This window comes from Carcharodon carcharias, assembly GCF_017639515.1.
Source record: "Carcharodon carcharias isolate sCarCar2 chromosome 27 unlocalized genomic scaffold, sCarCar2.pri SUPER_27_unloc_7, whole genome shotgun sequence".
NCBI lineage: Eukaryota > Metazoa > Chordata > Chondrichthyes > Lamniformes > Lamnidae > Carcharodon > Carcharodon carcharias.
This window is the reverse complement of record NW_024470651.1, coordinates 397,009-417,690: the sequence shown is the minus strand read 5'-3', so window position 1 is coordinate 417,690 and position 20,682 is coordinate 397,009. Positions and strand designations below refer to the sequence as shown.

The 20,682-nt window shown below is 45.3% G+C and overlaps 2 protein-coding genes and 2 non-coding genes across 11 annotated transcripts in view; 3 read left to right on the top strand and 1 right to left on the bottom strand.

Moving 5' to 3' along the window:
- Positions 1-20,682, top strand: part of LOC121273968 (zinc finger protein 239-like) — a gene marked incomplete at its 3' end in the record, with an annotated part of 75,005 nt that overhangs the window by 9,860 nt on the left and 44,463 nt on the right. The window lies entirely within an intron of this gene.
- Positions 976-12,757, bottom strand: LOC121273967 (zinc finger protein 135-like). 8 transcript variants are annotated; one of them, XM_041181105.1, is made up of 3 exons: positions 12,606-12,757; positions 10,732-10,837; positions 976-2,307 (listed from the first exon to the last, which is right to left on the bottom strand). In XM_041181105.1, exon 3 carries the CDS (start codon positions 2,209-2,211, stop codon positions 1,087-1,089), a length of 1,125 nt encoding a protein of 374 aa, XP_041037039.1. In that variant the 5' UTR covers positions 2,212-2,307; positions 10,732-10,837; positions 12,606-12,757; the 3' UTR covers positions 976-1,086. The 8 variants fall into 8 exon arrangements, 3 of the variants coding, with proteins under 3 accessions (XP_041037039.1, XP_041037037.1, XP_041037038.1); XM_041181103.1 differs by lacking the exon at positions 12,606-12,757 and adding an exon at positions 12,174-12,423; XR_005942137.1 differs by lacking the exons at positions 976-2,307; positions 12,606-12,757 and adding exons at positions 5,224-5,749; positions 12,174-12,423.
- On the top strand, positions 15,518-15,590 carry trnak-cuu. Its single transcript has one exon. It is a non-coding gene; the product is annotated as a tRNA-Lys (tRNA).
- Positions 20,319-20,390, top strand: trnae-uuc. Its single transcript has one exon. It is a non-coding gene; the product is annotated as a tRNA-Glu (tRNA).

Below are 20,682 nucleotides of genomic sequence, written 5' to 3'. Positions count from 1 at the left end.
CAGGGCAACTCCCTCCTGACTGTATATCACTGTGCCACCACCTCTACTGGGTTTGTCCTGCCGCTGGGACAGGACATACCCAGGGATGGTGATGGTGAGTTAGAATGTATTTGTGTTTCAGAGCATCTACTTTGGTTTAAAATCTCTTTCACAGGCAGAACTTTGAAACAGTTTCTTATCAGAATGAACAGGTTGATGTGTAGTCAAGTGGGATGACTGAGTGAATCTCTCCCACACACGGAACAGGTGAACAGTCTCTCCCCAGTGTCAGTGCACTGGTAGATACTGAGTTCACATGATCACAGAACCCAGTCCCACAGTGAGAGGACCTGACGGTCTCGTCAGTTTGAACATGTTGTCAGCTCCAGAGAACCTTTATAACACTTCCCACAATCTAGACGTTTACAAGATCTTTGGTGAGTGTGAACTCACTGATGTGCCAACAGGTTGGATGAATCAGTGAATCCCTCCCCACATATGGAGCAGGTGAATGACCTCTCCCCAGTGTGAACTCACTGGTGTTGCAGCAGGATGGACAATCACCTGAACCTCTACCCGCAGTGAGAGCAGATGAATGGAGTGGAACCGGAGTGAATGCACTGGTGAAACATCAGTGAATGTGGGTTTTTAAAGCTCTTGATACATCTAAGCATTTAAACCTCTCTCTGCCATCTGAACTTGCTGAGTATGTGGAGGCTGGATGGGGAAAGATGTGAGTTCGGGCTCAGACAAGGGGGGAGTTAAGAGACAGTTTGTCTCGGTGGGCTAGTGGAAGAGAGGGAAACAGCAGAGGCAGCTGTTCGGATTGTCTCAATCTTAGTGATAAAGAAGCTCCATGAGCTCCTCACACTTGTTGTTGAGGGTGGAGGAGACAGGGGAGAGGGAGAGCCCTTCAAAAGGAACTAACTTGTGTTAGAGATATTAAAGAGGCTCAACATTGTCTGTTGAACACAAAACTTATTTATTTCACTTTTATTCATAATATTAACAACACCTATAATTGTGCTGGAGTTTATTAACATCAGCTGAAGCAGACCCCAATGAACATGGCGTTCAGTCCTGGATGTGAGTAAAAGCAAAATCCAATTACTGTTGTTGCTTGTGAACTCGTTGGTGTGTCAGCAGGTGAGATGACTGAGTGAATCCCTTCCCACACTTGGAGCAGGTGAATGGTCTCTCCCCAGTATGAGTACGCTGATGTACAGTGAGGTGAGATGAATGCCTGAACCCAGCCCCACACTGAGAGCACTGGAATGGTCTCTCGTCAGTGTGAACACGTCGATGGGATATCAATTCCCTGGGACTTTTAAAGCAATTTCCGCAGTCTGGGCATTTAAAAGGTCTCTCAGCAGTGTGAACTCGCTGGTGTCTCAGCAGGTTAAATGACTGGGTGAATCCCTTCCCACACTCGGAGCAGGAGAATGGTCTCTCCCCAGTGTGAGTTCGCTGGTGCACAGTGAGTTGAGATGACCACCTGAACCCAGTCCCACACAGAGAGCACCTGAACGGTCTCTCCTCAGTGTGAACACGCTGATGAGATATCAGCTCTCCGGAACTCTTAAAGCACATTTCGCAGTCTGGACATTGAAAAGGTCTCTCCCCAGTGTGAACTCGCTGGTGTTTCTGCAGGGTGGATGAATCAGTGAATGCATTCCCACATTCAGGGCAGGCGAACTCTCCAGTGTGAACTCGCTGGTGTTTCGACAAGATAGATGAGGTAGTGAATCCCTTTCTGCACTCAGGGCAGGTAAATGGCCTCTCCCCAGCATGAACTCGCTGGTGTTGCAGCAGGGTGGATAAGCGAGTGAATCTCTTCCCACATTTGGAGCAGGTGAATGGTGTCTCCCCTGTGTGAACTTGCTGGTGTCTCAGCAGGTTGGATGATCGGGTGAATCCTTTCCCACACTTGGAGCAGGTGAACAGCCTCTCCCCAGTGTGAACTCGCTGGTGTGTCTGCAGGGTGGATAACTGAATGAATCCCTTCCCACACTCAGAGCAGGTGAATGGCCTCTCCCCGGTGTGACTGCGCTGATGAATTTCCAGCTCAGAAGGGGTTCTGAATCTCTTCCCACAGTCCCCACATTTCCATGGTTTCCCCCTGTTGTGACTGCACTTGTGCCTCAACAGGTCAGATGATTCGCTGAAGCCTTGTCCACACACACAACACGTGTACGGTTTCTCCCCACTATGAACAGTGCTTTTTCCTTCCATGTTCAAAATCCAATGCTGTTCAGGATCTGATGAACTAAGTGACTCTGTCAGATTTGACTGCTGTTTCCTGCCTCAAATTCCAGATCTTCAAAAATCCTGTAAAAAAAAAATCATCACTGTCGGTCCAGGATTAAATATTCAGAAGAGACAAACATTACTCCTGGTTTGAGTTTGCTGCGTGTAAATCCTCCCCCTCTAACCCCCTGTAAAGTCCTTGAGAGGGGGCAGAGGAGATTTACCAGAATGGGTAGAGCGATGAGGGATTTTAGTTGCAAGGTTAGGTTGGAGAAACTGGGATTGTTCTCCTTGGAGCAAAGTAGATTGAGGGGAGATTTAACAAAAGGTGTACAAAATTATGAAAGGTTTACATAAAGTAGTTAAAGAAAAGCTGTTCACAGTAGCAGATCGTGAGAGGATTATGGGTCACAGATTTAAGATTCTGGGTAAGATGTACAGGAGGGATGTGAGAAAGAAATGTTTGCACAGTGAGTGGTAATGACCTGGAAATCAATGCTTACACTCAGAGGCCGATAGAATCCAGTTCCTGAATTTCTATACTGGACTGAGTGTGGCAGGTTTGGGAAACGGTTCGTACAGAGCATTAAAAAAGGAGGATCCAGGTCCTGATGAATTGAGTGACTCTGTCAGATCTCACCCGTCTGTAAATGTTCCCCTTCTGACCCCCTGGAAAAGGCGTTTCCAAAATCCATCCCTGAGAGTCCAGGATAGAAATGCACAACATTCTCTCCTCCTGCTACCTGGACCAGGATAACCGCGCATGCGCCCTGCTGCACATTGCCTCTATAAAGATGTCGGCCGCTACCCGGGACCTGAGACTTGAAGTTGTCGTTTTCGCGCAAACGCTGAACCGGAAGTTTCTAATTCGGATCCGGAGGCCTGCACGGGGTGTTTATAAATCCTCCGAGTCCACACTGACTCCATTTCTCTCCTGTACTCGGCTGTCACTCACCCTTTCCCGCCTCCTCCTTCAGCTGCCGCAATCCCCGGGCTTCAGGTACAATGACACCGCGCCTGCGCGGAACCTCAGCTCTCGATCCCGCCGCTCGTTTACTCCGATTGGTTGGAGGACCATTCGCTCCCGCCCGGTCCTCCAGTCCCGCCTCCTCTTCCTATTGGTCCGGAGCTGCCGTCAATCAGCCGGGCATTGTGACGGTTTCAGATGGTGAGAGCGGCCACAGACTCAGCCTGACTTGCTGATTCTTGGCAGCATTTTCTGTTTGGGAATTAGAGCTGGAGATGGATGGTCAGTTCCCCTCTGTCCGGGGGGGATTCACACTCATTTCCCTAGTGCACTGATTATCACGTTTACTTTACATGAGAAAGTCCCCGGTTCAATCCCGGCTGGAAGCTTTGTGTTTACAATTGTTACTGAGGAGGAATTAACAGTGAGTTTAGTTTCATGTCGAACAGGGGGACAGTTATTGTCTCATTCTGTAAAAGCTCCTTCTTCACCTTTAAACAGGGAACGATAAATCAGAGAAAACTGATCCACTGTGACCCAAAAACAAGATACTGCAGATGCTGGGAATCCGACCTCAAAACAGAAAATGTTGGAAACACTCAGCAGGTCAAACAGCTTCTATGGAGAGGGAAACAGAGTGAATGTTTCAGGTCGGTGATCTATCAACCAAACTGGAAGAATATAGAGATGGGGACAACGTGTCGGGAGGTGGGGCAAGGTGTCCGTAGATGAGGCAATATGTCGGGAGATGGGACAGGATGTCTGGAGATGCGGGCAGGGTGTCGGGAGATGGGGGCAGAGTCTACCTTATATTGATGGTCTCTAGTTATGCTCTTCCCCACAAGAGGAAACATTCTCTCTCTATGCACTCGATCAAAACCTCTCAGACACTGAGCTGTAGAGTTCATACCAAAGACCAATTTGGGATTGAAGTAAACGTTCAGAATTTTGTTGAAAACTAATGTCTGATGAGAGTTCCTGAATCATGGGGAAAGATCAGGGACAGCAGTTCTTAAAGGGACACTACAGCCCCAAGAACACAATCAGTTATGGATCCAAAATATTAAGCCCAGTTACATGGATTACTAATATCAGCAGAAACAAACCACAACTGTCAGAATGAACATGGTTCAGTTCTGGATGTGATTAACAGCAGCAATAACAGCAGAATCCAACCCCTGCAGACACTTGTGAATTCGCTGGTGTCTGAACAGGTGAGATCAACAAGTAAATCCCTTCCTGCACTCAGATCAGGTGAATAGCCTCATCCCAGTGTGAACTCGCTTGTGCTTCAACATGTTGGAGAAACAAGTGAATCCCTTCCCACACACAGAGCAGGTGAATGGCCTCTCTCCAGTATGAACTCGTTGGTGTACACTGAGGTGGAATGAAGGCCTGAATCTCTTTCCATAGGAAATACAGCAGAACGGCCTCTTCTTGTGTGAACTCGCTGGTGGGTCAGCAGGTTGGATGACTGAGTGAATCCCCTCCCACACTCGGAGCAAGTGAATGGTCTCTCTCCAGTGTGAACTCGCTGGTGTGTCAGTAGGTTGGATGACTTAGTGAATCCCTTCCCACACTTGGAGCAGGTGAATGGCCTCTCCCCAGTGTGAACTCGCTGATGAACTTTGAGATTGAAGGAAGTCCTGAATCTCTTTCCACAGGGAGTACAGCTGAAGGGCTTCTCCTCAGTGTGAATTCGCTGGTGCTTCAGCAGATCAGAGGACCCAGTGAATCCTTTCTCACATATCGTGCAGGTGAATGGTCTCTCTCCAGTGTGAACTTGCTGGTGTGTCAGCAGGCTGGATGACTGAGTGAATCCTTTCCCACACTCAGAGCAGGTGAATGGTCTTTCTGGAGTGTGAACTTGCTGGTGTGTGCGCAGGTTTGATGACTGAGTGAATCCCTTCCCACACTTGGAGCAAGTGAATGGTCTCTCTCCAGTGTGAACTCGCTGGTGTCTCAGCAGGTGGGATAACCGATTGAATCCCTTCCCACACTCAGAGCAGGTGAATGATCTCTCTCCAGTGTGAACTCGCTGGTGTGTCAGCAGGTTGGAAAACTGAGTGAATCCCTTCCCACACTCGGAGCAGGTGAACGGCCTTTCCCCAGTGTGACTGCGTCGATGGTTTTCCAGTTGGGATGGACGATTAAATCCTTTTCCACAATCCCCACATTTCCATGGTTTCTCCATGGTGCCTGTGTCCCTGTGTCTCTCCAAGTTTGATGATCAGTTGAAGCCTCATCCACACACAGAACACATGTCTGGTTTCTGAATGGTGCAATGATTCTTCAGGCTGTGTAACTGGTTAAAGCTCTTTCCACAGTCAATTCACTTGAATACCCTCACTCGGGTGTGTGTGTGTCTTGGTGCTTTTCCAGTCACACTGATGTTTGAAATCTTGCCCCACGGACAGAACAGACAAACATTTCTTCGAGAATCAAAGCTGGATGATGTCTGATGAATCAACTGACTGTCAGGTCTTGATGTGATGTTTGGTTTGAGTTTTCTTGTCTCTAAATCCTTCCCATTAAAAATCCTCCCCTTCCAATACCCTGTAAAAGGAGTTTACAAAAGTCATCACTGTCAGTACAGGATAGAAATTCAGAACACACAATTCTTATTTCTATGGAACATTTTTTCCTCTCTTGTTCCCTGAAAGCTACAAATCCCCATCCCACACACTCTCCCTCCTCCCTGTGCTGAAATCCAACCAGAGTTTTGGACAATTCTTTCTGTACCTTTTGAACAAATTTCTACAACTGGAGATGACAATATGTTTGATCATTCACTTCAGTCATTACTCGTGACAAAACATTAATCTGAAACCCCCTGACCAACCATACAGAATAGCAAACGTTAACCTTGTGTCCAAAAATTACCGTGTGGAGATTTAATTAGTGATCGTGAAGGTGGTTTGTCCAAACGTCCCAAGGTTTCCTTCCTTCCTTCTCTCCCTCTCTATCTGAGTTAAAGCTGGGATCAGTCTTATGGCCCTATTCTGGCTCCTGCTTCTCTTCCTGATGATTAATTAACTCCAATTAAACGCTGAGAAGACTGAAGACACTGTTTCCGGTCCCTGCTCCAATCTCATTTCCCAGATACCAACTCCATCCCTCTCCCTGGGAACAGTCTGACATTAAACCAGTCTGTTCACAACCTCGGTGTCACATTTGATCTCGAAATGAGCTGCTGACCTCATGTCTGTGCCATCACTAAGATCGCCTGTTTCCACCTCCGTAATATCACCTGACCACACCCGTCTCAGGAGTGTCTCATCTGCTGCTGAAACCCTCATCACTGCCATGTTTACCTCCAGACTCGACCATTCCAACACATTCCTGGCTGGTCTCCCACATTCTACCCTCTGTAACCTTGAAGAAATATTTTTGCTGTCTGTGTCTTCACTCACAGCTCGGCCCATTCCCTGAACTTCCTTGCCTCCCGGTCAAGCAGCAACTTGATTTTAAAATTCTCATCCTTATTTTCAAATCCCCCCATGGCCTCCTCTCTCCCTATCTCTGCAATCTCCTGCAGACCCACAACCCTCTATGATATCTGCACTCCTCTAATTCTAGCATCACCTATTTTAATTGCTCCACCATTAGTGTCTGTGCCTTCAGTTCCCTCGACCCCAAGCTCTGAAATTCTCCGTCTGTCTGCCACCTTTTGAGACAATTGAATATTAATTTAAAAAATACCAAATTTCAAAAATTATCAGTCGGGGTTGTAATGTGTCTCACTTACACTTACTAGAAGCTACATATGTTCATCCACAGGGACCTGTCCTCTGCAGGCAGAAGGAACAAGTCCAGACATGGGGTCTTTTGTGGAATTAAACAAAAGCACAGGAGATGACAGCTCCTGGCTGTGTTCTCCATGACAACAATCAGAGCTGACGGGCCAACCAATCTGCACCCTTTTCTCATACAGTAGAAATTGTGATTCCCTTCGAAATTTGGATTCTTGTGTCCGTCCTGGTGAGTGCAAGTCGAAAAGCTTTGACAGCTTGTCTCTTTTTACAGTAATAATCAAATTCTGTACAAGCAAACAACAGTTTAAGTGTTTTGGACACCTCTTTCTGTGTCTGTGTGTCACACTTTGTTTTATAATTTTCCTGTGAAGCTCACTGGGATGATTTATGATGTTAGTAGAAGTTGTTGTTGTTTCTGACTGTTACCCTGATCTCCTGTTTTACAACAACCCATTGATTTCACACCAAACTCTATCTCTGATTTATTGTCCCTCCTGCGGGTCATTCATCCGGGTCTGCAGCCTCTGTAAAGATGGCGCCCACGCATGCTCCCTGTTGGACATTGCCCCCTACAGATATGGTGAACATACATGCGCTGCTGCGCTTCTTGCCCCCTACAAAGATGGCAGCCTTTAGCTCGGGCCTACTTCCGGAGAAATAGCCTAATCTGTGGTTGGACGGATGGTTCCTTATTGAGGGTTTAGGACAGAGACCGTGAATCCATAAAGCCTCCCGACTTACCCGTCAGCCCTATCTATGCTCACGGTTTTTTTTTTCCAGCTCTCAGTCCGCACTCGGTCTTTGTAAATCCCACATTTTAAATCCGTTCGCTCAAGCTTTCCTCACGTCTGACTTCACGCTCTGCACATGCTCCAGCTCACAATGATTTACGGCAGCTCCAGACCAATAGGAAGAGGGGGCGGGGCTGGAGGATAGAGTGTGAGCGGCTGGTTCTCTGACCAATCGGAAGTGAATGAGGGGCGTGGCCGGTCTTGCATTGAAGCATGCGCACTACCAGTGCGGAACTAGGATGAAGGCGATCAGGTGACAGTCCAGCGGGTGAGAAAGGGCCGAGTGCAGGAGAGGAATGGAGCCGGAGGGTGGACTGGGAGGATTCACAAACACCTGGTGTAGGACTCCAAACCCGGATTAGAAACGCTCGGAGCCCAGTTTACACCGAGTGTTTGGAAACTCCTTTTCCAGAGGGTTAGAAGGGGAGGATTTACACACAGCAAACTCAAACCAAGAGAAATAATTGTCTCTTCTCAATTTCTACCCTGACTGACAGGGAATTTTTTTATAATCTCCTTTTTACAGGATTTCCAATGGGAAGGATTTGCAGATGGAGAAACTCAAACCAAACATCACATCAAGATCTGACAGAGTCACTCGAGTCATCAGGATCTAAATGACTTTGACTGTGGAAAGAAAAAAGTTTGTCTGGTCTGTTTGTGGGAAAAGCACCGAGATTTTCAAAATCCTGGTTAGACTGCACCTAAACCACTGTAATAAAAATAAAAAATGCTGGAAGTGCTCAGCAGGTCTGGCAGCATCTGTGAGAGAAACAGAATTAACATTTCAGGTCAACATGACCTTTCATCAGAACAGGAATACTGTGTTCAGTTCTGGGCAGCACCTTAAGGAGGATTAACTATATTGGCCTTAGTGGGAGTGGAGTGCAGATGTACCTGAATAACACCTGGATTCCAAAGGGTTAAATTATGAGGAGAGGTCAAACAAATGCTTCAGAGTCATTGCAGGACAGAAAGAGGCCATTCAGCCCATTGAGTCCATGCCAGCTCTCTGTAGAGCAGTCCAGTCTGTCTCATTGCCCCACTGTGTCTTCAACTCCCTGCATATTTATTTCTCTTAAATGCTGGTCCAATTTAATTTTAAAGCATTGATCATGTCTGCTTCCAGCCTGCTCGTAGGCAGAGTGTTCTGGGTTATTACCACTTGTGTAAAATGTTCCTCCCTGCATTTGCCCTGTATCTATTGCCCATAACCTTCAATCTGTGTCTCCCTAATCCTTGTACCATCACCAAATGGAAACAACATTTTCTTTGTCCACCTTATCTGAACCTGTCACAATCTTGTTCACCTCTAACAAATCTCCCCTCAACTCTGTAACTCCAAGAAGAACAACTTCAGCTTCTCCAATCTCACTTTGTAACCGAATTCCCTTTTTCCTGGAACCATTCTGGTAAATCTCCTCCGCATCCTCTCAAGGACTCTCACCGCTTTCCTAAAGTGTGGAGACCAGAACTGGATGCAATACTCCTGTTGTGACCTAACCAGAGCTTTATAACGGGTCAGCTTCTTTTCCCTGCGTTTATACACATTAAATCTGCTTATGAAACCCACGATCTCATATATTTTGCGAACTGCTCTCTCAATATGTCCTTTCACCTTCAAATGTGTATGCACATTAACCCCTTGTTCCCCAAGTCCCTACACACTCTTTAGGACTGTACCATTGAGTACCCTATTCGTTCTGCCAATATTCATCATCTCACTGTGAGGTTTGTATTCCCTGGAATTTAGAAGATTGAGGAGGATTTTCTCGAAGTTTTCATGATATTAATTGGAAATGGTGTGGTAGATAGAGGGGAACTATTTCCATTGGTTGGGGAATCCAGGACTGAGGAACATGGTCTAAAAATTAGAGCCAGACCTTTCAGGGGTGAGATTAGGAAAATCTTCTCCAGGTAAAGTTGGGAGAAGTTTGGAATTCTCTTCCTGAATTAGCAGTTCATGCTTGATCAATGTTCAGTTTCAATCTGGCATTGATAGATCCTTCCTAACACAAGGTATAAATCAAGGGACATGAGACAAAGGGTCACAGATCAGCCGTGATCTGATTGCATGGTGGGACAGACTCGAGGGGCTAAATGGCCAACTCCTAGAATCATAGAAACTTACAGCACAGGAGGCCATTCAACCCTTTGTGCTTGTGCTGCCTCTTTGAAAGAGCTGTCGTGTTTAGTCCTACACACCCACTTTCGGTTTGTAACCCTGTAAGTTACTCAATCCCAAATCCCTGTCAACTCCCTTTTAAAATTCCTGATAGAGTCAGGTTGCAGTACCTTTTCAGGTAGAATGTTCCAGATCCTGACAACTCACTGTTGGTGCAGAAACTGCTGAACTCGATGTTGAGTCCTGGAAGGTTGTAAAGTGCCGAATTGAAAGATGAGCTGCTGTTCCTCGAGCCCCCATTGAGCTTCATTGAAACAGTGCAGGAGGCCAGGGACAGAGAGGTCAGAGTGGGAGTGGGGCGGAGAATTACTCGCACCAAGTCTTATTCACCTATCACCCATGTGCTCACTGACCTACAAAGGATCTAGGATAAGAAGCACCTACATTTTAAAATTCTCATACACTTTTTGAAATTCCATGTTGGTCTCGCCCCTCCCTATCACTGTAATCCAGCCTCACAACCCTCTGAGATGTTTGTGCTCCTTTCGTTCTGACCTGCTGAGCATTCTGTCAGTTTCCATGGCCCCAAGCCCTGGAATTTTCTCCCCAAACCTCTCTTCCTCTCTACTTCATTTTTCTCCTTTAAGACACTCCTTAAAACCTACCTCTTTGACCAAACGTTTGGTCACCTGCCCCAATATCTCCTTGTTTGGCTCAGTGTCAAACCTTGCTTTTAACCTTTCTGTGAAATGCTTGGAACATTGTCTTACACTGAAAGTGCCATATAAATACAAATTGTTGTTGTTGATTTGGACATATATCACTGTTCCTTCATCATCACTGGGTGAATAACCTGTAACTCCTTACCTAACAGCATTGTGGGAGCACCTTCACCACACGGACTGCAGCGGTTCAAGAAGGTCAAACATCATCTTCTCCACAGGCAACTGGGGATCACAATAGATGCTGGTATCTGTGGAGAGAGACAGAGTTAACGTTTCAAGGTTTGCAGAATGATTTTTCTAAATTCATGTGGGCATCACTGGCTAGGCCAGCATTCAGAGGGCAGTTAAAAGTCAACCACTGCTGTGGTCTGGAGTCACGTGTAGGCCAAGACTAAGGACGGCAGATTTCCTTCCCTAAAGGGCATTAGTGAACCAGGTGGGTTTTTACGACAATCATCATTGGTCATCATTAGACTTTTAATTCTAGATTTTTTTCATGGAATTGGAATTCCACCATCTGCCATGACGGGATTTGAATCCGGGTCCCCAGGATATTGCCCTGGGTCTCTGGATTACTCGTCCAGTGACAATACCATTACACCATCGCCTCCTCTCAGGGAGTAAAAATGGTGCCGAATATGATGGTCAATATAAGCTCAGAAGTGGAATAGAAATGGACTATAGGTCAGGAAAAGCAATTCCTGACTATGAAAGATACTGTGGGAAGATAAAGCTGGGAAGCCAGCAGCACATGGTCAGGGGGTGGGCAGCAGGTGGAAACTTCATTTAGACACAATCGACAGAAGTAACAGTAAAATACTAAACATAAGTCAAATACATCCATTATTAGAGACAGGAGAAGTTAAAAAATGGCAGCGAAGTGATCAGGGAGGGCAGAGGTGAAACAGATCAATGGATGAACATGGATTCAGATCCACAGTAAAGGAGCCACACCAGCCCCAGAGCCATGGAGCCTCTCACAGATACAGAGCATAGACCTAAAAGCTCTAAATTGTAGGTGGATGGTGAAAAACAGTCAACTCTGAAACAGTTTCAGTTTTCAACTTTAAACTCTCCTGCTGGAGCCTGCAGCTGGAAAGATATCAGAAACACTGGAGTCAGAGAAAAATCTCCCAGTTGAGGAAATACCCGGGGAGCGGGGTGATGTCACTGTGTAATTGTCGATGTGTGATGATGTCACAGTGTAATTGTCAATGTGTGATGATGTCACAGGCACAAAACAGAACATCTGGGTCTGTGCAAACCAGTGATCACCACACGTTGTGAAGGATGTAAGGGTACAGAGGAGATTAACCAGAATGGTTCAAGAGATGAGGGGTTTCAACTGTAAGATGAGGTTCGAGAAACTGGGGTTGTTCTCCTTGGAGTAAAGGAGATTGAGGGAAGATTTGATAGAGGGGTACAGGATTATGAAAGTTAGTTAAATTAAAGCTGTTCCCATTAGCTGATTATGAAAGAATTAAGGGACAGAGTTTTAAGATTTTGGGCAAGATCCACAAGGGGGATGCCAGGAAGAGTTTTTTTTACCCAGTGACTGGTAATGACCTGGAACTCAAAGCTTACATTCAAAGGCAGGTAATATTCAGGTCCTGGTGAATCAAGTGACTTTCAGATTTTGACGTGATGTTTGGTTTTGCTTTCTCATCTCCTCGAGTTTGCCCTCCTCTTCTAACACCCTGTAAATAGAGTTCACAAAATCCATCAGTCAATCCCGAACAGAAATTCAGAAAGGCCAAACGTTTCTCTTGGTTTGAGTTTGCTGTGTGTAAATCCTCCCCTTCTAACCCCCTGTAAAAGGAGTTTCCAAAATGCATCCCTGTCAGTCCAGGATAGAAATTCACAACATTCTCTCCTCCTGCTATCTGGACCAGGATGACCGCGCATGCGCCCTGCTGCACATTGCCCCCTATAAAGATGGCGGCCGTTACCCAGGGCCTGGCGAAGGGAGAAATCCAGACTTTTTCGGTCCGTTCTCTGCAAACACAAGACCGGTACCTTGTTATTTGGGGTCTGCGGCCTGCACTGTGTCTTATGAAACCTCCCTGCCCACTCCGCTGGCTCCATTCCTCCTCACACACCCACTAACTCTGTTAGTTTGCTCCGCTCGACATTCTCTCACCCGCTCTGAGCAGCTTCAGTCACAGACCAGCACTGCGCATGCTCATGAAACAGACGAAATGCGCATGCCCCACCACACGCAGCAATGCGCATGCGCAGGGAGCTGCTGGAGTGAGGATAGGGCACATTCTTTCTCGCAGTGAAACCTGGCTCTCCGCTCCGCCATTGAAAGACCATATAAAAGAACAGAAACCTATGTCCTGTAATCAGAATAAGATGTGTGACATTGGGGCAAGACATAAAATTGTTGAATCAATTGATTCAGCGGCCAAATTGATCAGGGCTCCACCACACTTTTCGCCTGGACATAATAATCCTTCAGTTAGATCTGAACTCAGTGCAGTCTCAGCAGATGGGGTGAGCTCGTGACTTTTCCCCCTATACGTGGAACATTTAAACCGTGTCATGCTATTATCATTTCTCTGATTGTGGATCAAATCCTTTGAACTTATAAAGTTGGAGTGTTAACTTGTGGGAAAACTGAATAAAGCCCTTTGCACACGTGAAGTATCTGAATGGTCTCGCACCAGCAAGACTGTGTTCCTGTGTCAGTAAATGGGATGATAGTGAGCCCCTTTCCAATTCCAGATGGTAAACAATCTGTTTACAGTGTGAATTTACCGACACATTTTCAGCTCAGACATGATCTCGAAATCTACTGGTAATGGGTTCCACATTCTTAGCACTACATAAGGAAAAGGAGCAGGAGTAGCCATTCGGCCCCTCAATCCTGCTCCGCCATTTAATAAGATCATGGCTGATCTGATAGTCACCTGAAATCTGTACCCCAACTATCTCCAATAACCTGTCTCACCCTTGCTTGCCAAGAATATATCCACCTCAGCCTTAAAAATATTTAACGACTCTGCTTCCACAGCCTTTTCAGGAAGAGAGTTCATAAGTTTCACGACCCACTGAGAGAAAAAAAATCGCCTAATCTCCGTTTTAAATGGGTGAACCCTTATTTTTAAACAGCGATCCTGAGTTCTAGATTCTCCCACAAGAGGTAACATCCTCCCCAAACCCGCCCTGTCAAGGTCTCAGGGTCTTATATGTTTCACTAATCAGGAAAAGAAAAGAAAAGCATTGCAGATGCTGGTTATCTGAAATAAAAACAGAAAATGTTGGAATTTTCAGCAGATCTGGTAGCGTCTGTGGAGAGAGAGACATCGTTTTCATTTCAGGTCTGTTGCCTTTAATTAGAACTGCACTGCATCTGAAATGTTAATTAAGCCTCTCAATCCAAAGATGTTGCCAGATGAGGTCAGGGAGCTCAAGAAGGAAATGAAAATCCCCTTTGAGGAATGGAATCCAATGAGAATGAAGGGTGAACTGGAGAAAGTCAAGGCACCTTTCCCTTCTTTAAGACGCTGGAACATAGATTCTGATGTTATCAGTGAAATTAACTGATCTGAGATATTGAAAGGATTCTCGTTACTGCACATCAGGAATTCAAACCTAATATCGGCTTCGGGACAATCAGAATACTTGGTAACAGACAAGACAATGAAAGGCTCGAAGGGAAATGGCACCGGTTGTAGGAGAGCTGATTCCCGGTGACTTGGATGTGTCTGTAGTGGGTGGGATTAGACTGTTTCCATATATCCATAATGAATGTCTCACCCTTTTTTTGGAAGTATAAAACTGATAGCGTGCGATAGCCATCTGGGTAGTGGCAATCTGAAGATTAGACTCACTGACACCCTGGTTCTGATACCTTTTCGGTCAGGTTTGTGTAAGTGTCTGTGATACAATTGGTCAGCATGTTTGCCTGTTAACTGAAAGGTTAGTGATTCAAAACCACCCAGGGGGTGAAGGTTTTTACCGTTTCACCCCCCTCATCACCAATCATTGCCACACAGTTCTGGATTGTGATTGGATACTTGGGCTGCAAGATATCATCCCCAAAACGGTGGCAGGTCTTTTGCTGTCCAGTCAGCTCCCACAAAAACAGCTTCTTTTTAAAATTACGTTTTCTGTCAAATACAGTGAGAAAAGATTTGGACCCACTCTGTAACCCACTAGAAATCCATGAAATTGTTGGAATCAAACGAACCCATCAATTACTAAGTCTTCCTCAGCTCCACAGTGAGTGAGACAGGGAAAAGCAGAAAAGCAGCAATATTCCGGCCCCACACTCTCCAATCACCCGCTGCCAGCAGAAAGCAGCGACTGCAGCTTCAATCAGCGGTTACTGCCCATCCCTGGGACGCGAGATACTCCAACCCGGGCCAAACCTCCCAATACACTGAGCGCAGGCTCAGGAAAACACAGGTAGATTATATCCCGATCACTAAACCTCCGAGCAGCATTTACAGAATACCCGAGTGAGTGAGTCACAAATAAAAGTCACACCAACTTTCTAATTCTTTTCACTGTAAAATTCCTTAATTTTATTGAAAAGCTGACTGTTGTGAATCTGAAAATGAGCACCATGGGATTTGTGTTACCGAGTGATTTGTTTTCCATTGTTTGTCTGTCAGGTTTGCAATTCAATTTCTGTTGGATATTGAAGCGAATCTGATTTCAAAATGAGGACAAAAAGCAGGCAAATATTAAATGCAGGAGAAAATCCTGAGGAAAATGGATCACAGTATTTGGAAGGAGGTGCAGCTAAGAAGTGGAAGATGTGAATGATGTTATTGATGATTGAGGGGAATGCATTGCAACCTTGGGGCTTTTGTAGGCCGATTACGTCCCACACTTTAAACTTCCGACCAAGTTGAGGTATCAGGTGGAAAGCAATAGGTTTATCCATGTATGTTGGGATACGAGACAGTTTTTCACATTCCTGGCTAGCTCAGTCGGTAGAGCATGAGACTCTTAATCTCAGGGTCGTGGGTTCGAGCCCCATGTTGGGTGCTGTAATTTTTGAAAATCTGATTAAGAGTTGTACGGTCTGGAAGCTTTGACTCTGTTTCTCCCTCCAGCTGCTGAGCTTTTCCAGCATTTTCTGTGTTTGTTTCAGATTTCCATCATTTGCAGTAATTTGCTTTTATCTTTTTACTTTTAAATCTTGCTGCTTAAAAAAAACACCAACTAATCACTGCGGCTCCTGTGAAACTTACAAGCCAGACATTCACCACTGAAAACAACTGACACATCAAATTCAAAGCACTTTATTGTCAGCATTTCTTCCTGCTTCTGTCTCTGCCTCGCCTCCAGCTCCCTCTGCCCGTCCAGCCCCCAGGTCAATGAGCTGCTCGATGCAGACACAGTCAGTTCGTGGGAATGGGTAAAACTCTAGGGTAAAGAGACACCTGGATCTCATCTTCCTGGTTCTCCCAGATACTGATTACAGGAATGTGCCCAGTGCCGATTATCCACAGTCACTCTCCTCCCCGTTGTTCAGCTTTGAAATTGATTTTCACACTGGATTTCAATGTGAAGAAAGCAGAGCTGTGATAAGCTTATATTGTTCAGCAGATGTACTGCAAGAAGGTACTTTGCTTTGTAAACAGCCCTTCTCCTCTCCTCTTCCTTCACTGCCACTCACGAGTGTGATGTTTTCCAGATCTGAGGCGAAATTTAACCCTCACTCCTCTGATTATGGTGAAGCCTTTAAACGTTTCTAATCAATGAGTGATCAACACTCGTTTAAAAAAAAATCAATAAATAGACATTTCCGGACCAGGAATCGAACCCGGGCTGCGGCGGTGAGAGCACCGAATCCTAAACAGTAGACCACCAAGAAAGTTGCACGAGAGTTTTTTCGATTTGGCTTATCTACGCTGCTTTTGCCTATTGTTTTTCATTTCAGATCTCTTTCACCACAAAACTGTCTGTTTAGGTTCAAGATAAACAACTTCGTCAGCCAATGAAAACAACGGTTGCTCTGAGCTGGAACATGAAATTGACAGTGAAGTGAAATAGTCCCACAAGCTGCTCATGTGCAACTTTCAATTTCCAAAACCCTCCACCCTATTCGCTGTCGGTCCAACGGAAGCGCCAATCCCGAGTCACTGGACTTGTGTTCGGTTGAACACAAGTGACTTCTTCACCAATGAGAAGAACCATTGCTGTGAGCTGGAACATGAAATCGATACTTTCCTCTGTTAAAACAATTCTTAAAGCCTCCCCCTTTGACCGAGCTTTTAGTCATCTGACCGAATATGAGGCTCGGTGTCACACTTTGTGATAAAATGCTCACGGGGAACGCCTTGTGACGTTTCAACAGGTTAAAGGTGCTTTATATATACAAGTTGTTGTTGTTGTAGGATATATATAGAAAGGGCCAGTCTCCTGTTTTACCTTTCACGCTGATACTTTTCTCATCGACATTTTAACCTGAACTAATGTGAATTAAGTTTGCGACGTTAAAAAATTTTCACCCCCTCAGGAAACTGAACCTCATTGACAATCACAGAGGAACAGACACAGAGATATACACCGAGAGTGACAGAGGCCTAAGGAGAGACACACACCTAGAAAGCAAGGATGTCACCAACTTGGCTCAGTGTTTGTCCCATTGCCGAAAGCAAATTTCCTGAATGCTGACAAATGAATGGAAATCAGAAAATACAGACGTATTTGGATGGGTTTCCATCTAATTAACTGATAATTAATGTGGTTAAAATCACAAATGGTGAAAAATTTCGTCAGCAGGATTCCAACCGTCGTGTTCATATTTACAACAAACGTAAATTATCGAACTTTCACTCACTCAAATAAACACGCTTGGATAATGCTCTTGCCAGGTATCAAACCGCAGCTCCATCATATGTGAAGTGAATATGACCCCACTCGCCTCTATAAACCCTGCGCTGTAAAGAGCCCAATGGAGCTGTCTGGAATGTTAAACGGTGACGTCATGCAGCAGCACTTTGGGTCTTTGTTTTGAAGAAATGGAATTCGGCTGTTCTCATTAGGAATGCTGGAGACAGACTGATCAACAATGTCATCATCAAATGGCACAGCGCAGTAAGAGAACCTTCCACACATCGTATCTATGTCAGTTTTGTACAAAGAGCTTTATAATTAATGACAATTTCCTTCTCTTTCTCCTTAGCCCTGTTTTTTTCGCTTTCAAGCCATTGAACAATTCCCATTTGGAAATCGGTGTTAAGGAAATCAATACTGAAAGCTTCAGCTGGTTCCTCACCTGCGCAAATATGTCAGCCTTGCTCCAGGGTCTGATGTTTGCAGTGCTTTACTTTGGTCAGACGTTCAAGGCAATGTAATTTGCAGCTAAACCTGGATGTGGAGGTGGTGCCAGTCAAGTAGACTGCTTTGCCCTGGACAGTGTCCAGCTTCTTCAGTATTGCGGGGGCTGCACTCATCCAAGCAAGTGAGGACTATTCTATTACACTCCTAACGTGTGCCTTGTAGATGGTAGACAGGCTTTAGGGAGTCAGGAAGTGAGTTACACGTTGCACGATTCCTAACCTCTGACCTGCTCTTGTAGCCACAGTGTTTATATGGCTATTCCAGTTCAGTTCCTGGTCAATGGGAACCCCCAGAATGTTGATAGTGAGGGATTCAGTGATAGTAATGCCATTGAACATCAAGAGGTGATGGTTGGATTCTCTTGTGTTGGAGATGGTCATTGCCTGACACTTGTGCGGTGCGAATGTTACTTGTCACTTGTCAGCCCAAGCCTGGATATTACCCAGCTCCTGCTGCATTTGGACATGGACTGCTTCAGTATCTGCGGAGTCGGGTATGGTGCTGAACATTGTGCAATCATCAGTGAACATGCCCACTTCTGACCTTATGATGGATGGAAGTTCATTGCTGAAGATGGTTGGGTCGAGGACACTACGCTAAGGAACTCCTGCAGTGATGTCCTGGAGCTAAGATGACTGACCTCCAACAACCACAACCATCTTCCTTTGTGCTAGGTATGACTCCAACAAGCCGAGAGTTTCCCCCTGATTCCCATTGACTCCTGTTGTTCTCGGGCACCTTGATGCCACACTCAGTCAATGCTGATCTCACCTCATCTTGGGAGTTCAGCTCCTTTGTTTATATTTGAAGCAAGGCTGCAATGAGGTCAGGAGCTGAGTGGTCCTTGTGGAACCCAAGCTGGGCATCAGTGAGCAAGTTATTGCTCAGTCAGTGCCGCATTTAGCACTGTTGCTGACTCCATTACTTTACTGATGAGGGAGAGTAGACTGATGGGGCGGTAATTGGCTGGGTTGGATCATTCTCACTCTTTCTTTCCCAGTTTGGTGAGAAGAACGAGGAGAGACAGTGTAAATTGCAGGGTTCTGGGGAGAAGATCAGGTAATGGCAGTGACAGGACAGTCAGAAAGACCGCTTTCTCTGCTGTAACCATTGTATGATTTCATATAATAATAGCAGCAAGCATGCAGCTTCTGTAGTCATGGCCGAGTGGTTAAGGTGATGGATTCGAAATCCATTGGGGTTACCCTGCGCAGGTTCCAATTCTGCCGACTATGTTTCTCGCTATTTTGGATTTTATTGGCGCACAGACAGAGCTAATTATTGTCTGAATCGAGAGAAAGCGCTCCAAACACATCCATGTTCTCTTATTTCCATTCATTGTCAGCCTTCTACAAATCTCCAGTCGGAAATGGAAAACAAAACGGAGCCAATTTGGTGACATGATTTCATTCTGGCATTTGTCTCCCCTTAGGCCTCTGTCACTCTCGATGTCCATTTCTGTGTGTGTTTCTCTGTGTGGGTCAATGCGGTTCAGTTCCCTGAGGAGGTGAACACATTTTTACGAGCACAAACTGTATTCACATTAGTTGTGCAACCTCAAATTTCAATTTTACAGTGAAAAATATCAGGATGAAAGAGGAAAGAGTAGTTTGTCTCTCTCTATGTATGGACGACAACAACAACTTATATTTATAAAGTTCCTTTTTCCTAATGAGACGTCACAAGGCGTTTCCCGGGAGCATTTTATCACATGTCCAGGACTGAGGGAATTCCATTTTGTGGAGAGATTATAGAGACCGGGATTGTTCTCTTTAGAGCAAAGAAGTTTAAGTGGAGATTTCATGGAGCTGTTCAAAATGAGGTGGGTGGGGGCATTGGGTAAAAATGGTAAAAATAGGGAGAAACTGTTTTCACTGACGGGGTTCAGTAACCACAGGATTGGGATTTAAAGATAGTGAAGGAAAGACAGACTTGCCTTTATACAGCGCATTCCTGACCAGCGGATGTCTGAAACCACTTTCAAGCCAATTAAGCACTTGTTGAAATAAAAACAGAAAATGCTTGAGAAACTCAGCAGGTTTTGCTTTCCACAGACGCTGTCAGACCTGCTGAGTTATACCTGCGTTTAATGTTTTTATTTCAGATTTCCAGTATTTTGCTTTTATTGAAGTACTTTCTGAAGGAGAGTCATTGTTCTCATGCAGGGAACACGGCAGCCAATCACTGCTCAGCGAACAGGGTGGAGGGTTTTGGAAATTGAAAGTGATCATGTGGAGCTTGTGGGACTATTTCATCTCACTGTCGGTTTCATGTTCCAGCTCACAGCAACTGTTGTTTTCATTGGCTGACGAAGTCGTTTATCTTGAACCTAAACAAGCAGTTTTGTGCTGAAAGAGATCTGAACTGAAAAACAATAGGTAAAAGCAGCGTAGATAAGCCGAAACGAAAAATACCAGTACAGCTTCCCTGGTGGTCTAGTGGTTAGGATTCGGCGCTTTCACCGTCGCGGCCTGGGTTCGATTTCCGGTCAGGGAATGTCGATATATTGTATTTGTTGAAACGAGTGTTGTTCACTCATTGATTAAAAACTCCACCATAATCAGCGGAGTGAGAGTTTAAGTTACGCCTCAGATCTGAAAAACGTCACTCTCGTGAGTATCAGTGAAGGGAAGGTAGAAGGGCTCTTTGCAAGGTACTGACCATAGAACATGTCGGCGTGAGGCAAAATAAGGACGGGAGCAGCACGACTTTTGCTGCCTACTGTTTGCATTGGCACAAATATCACTCCTGATGGATCAACCAATCACTACTGCTCTTTGAAAGCAGC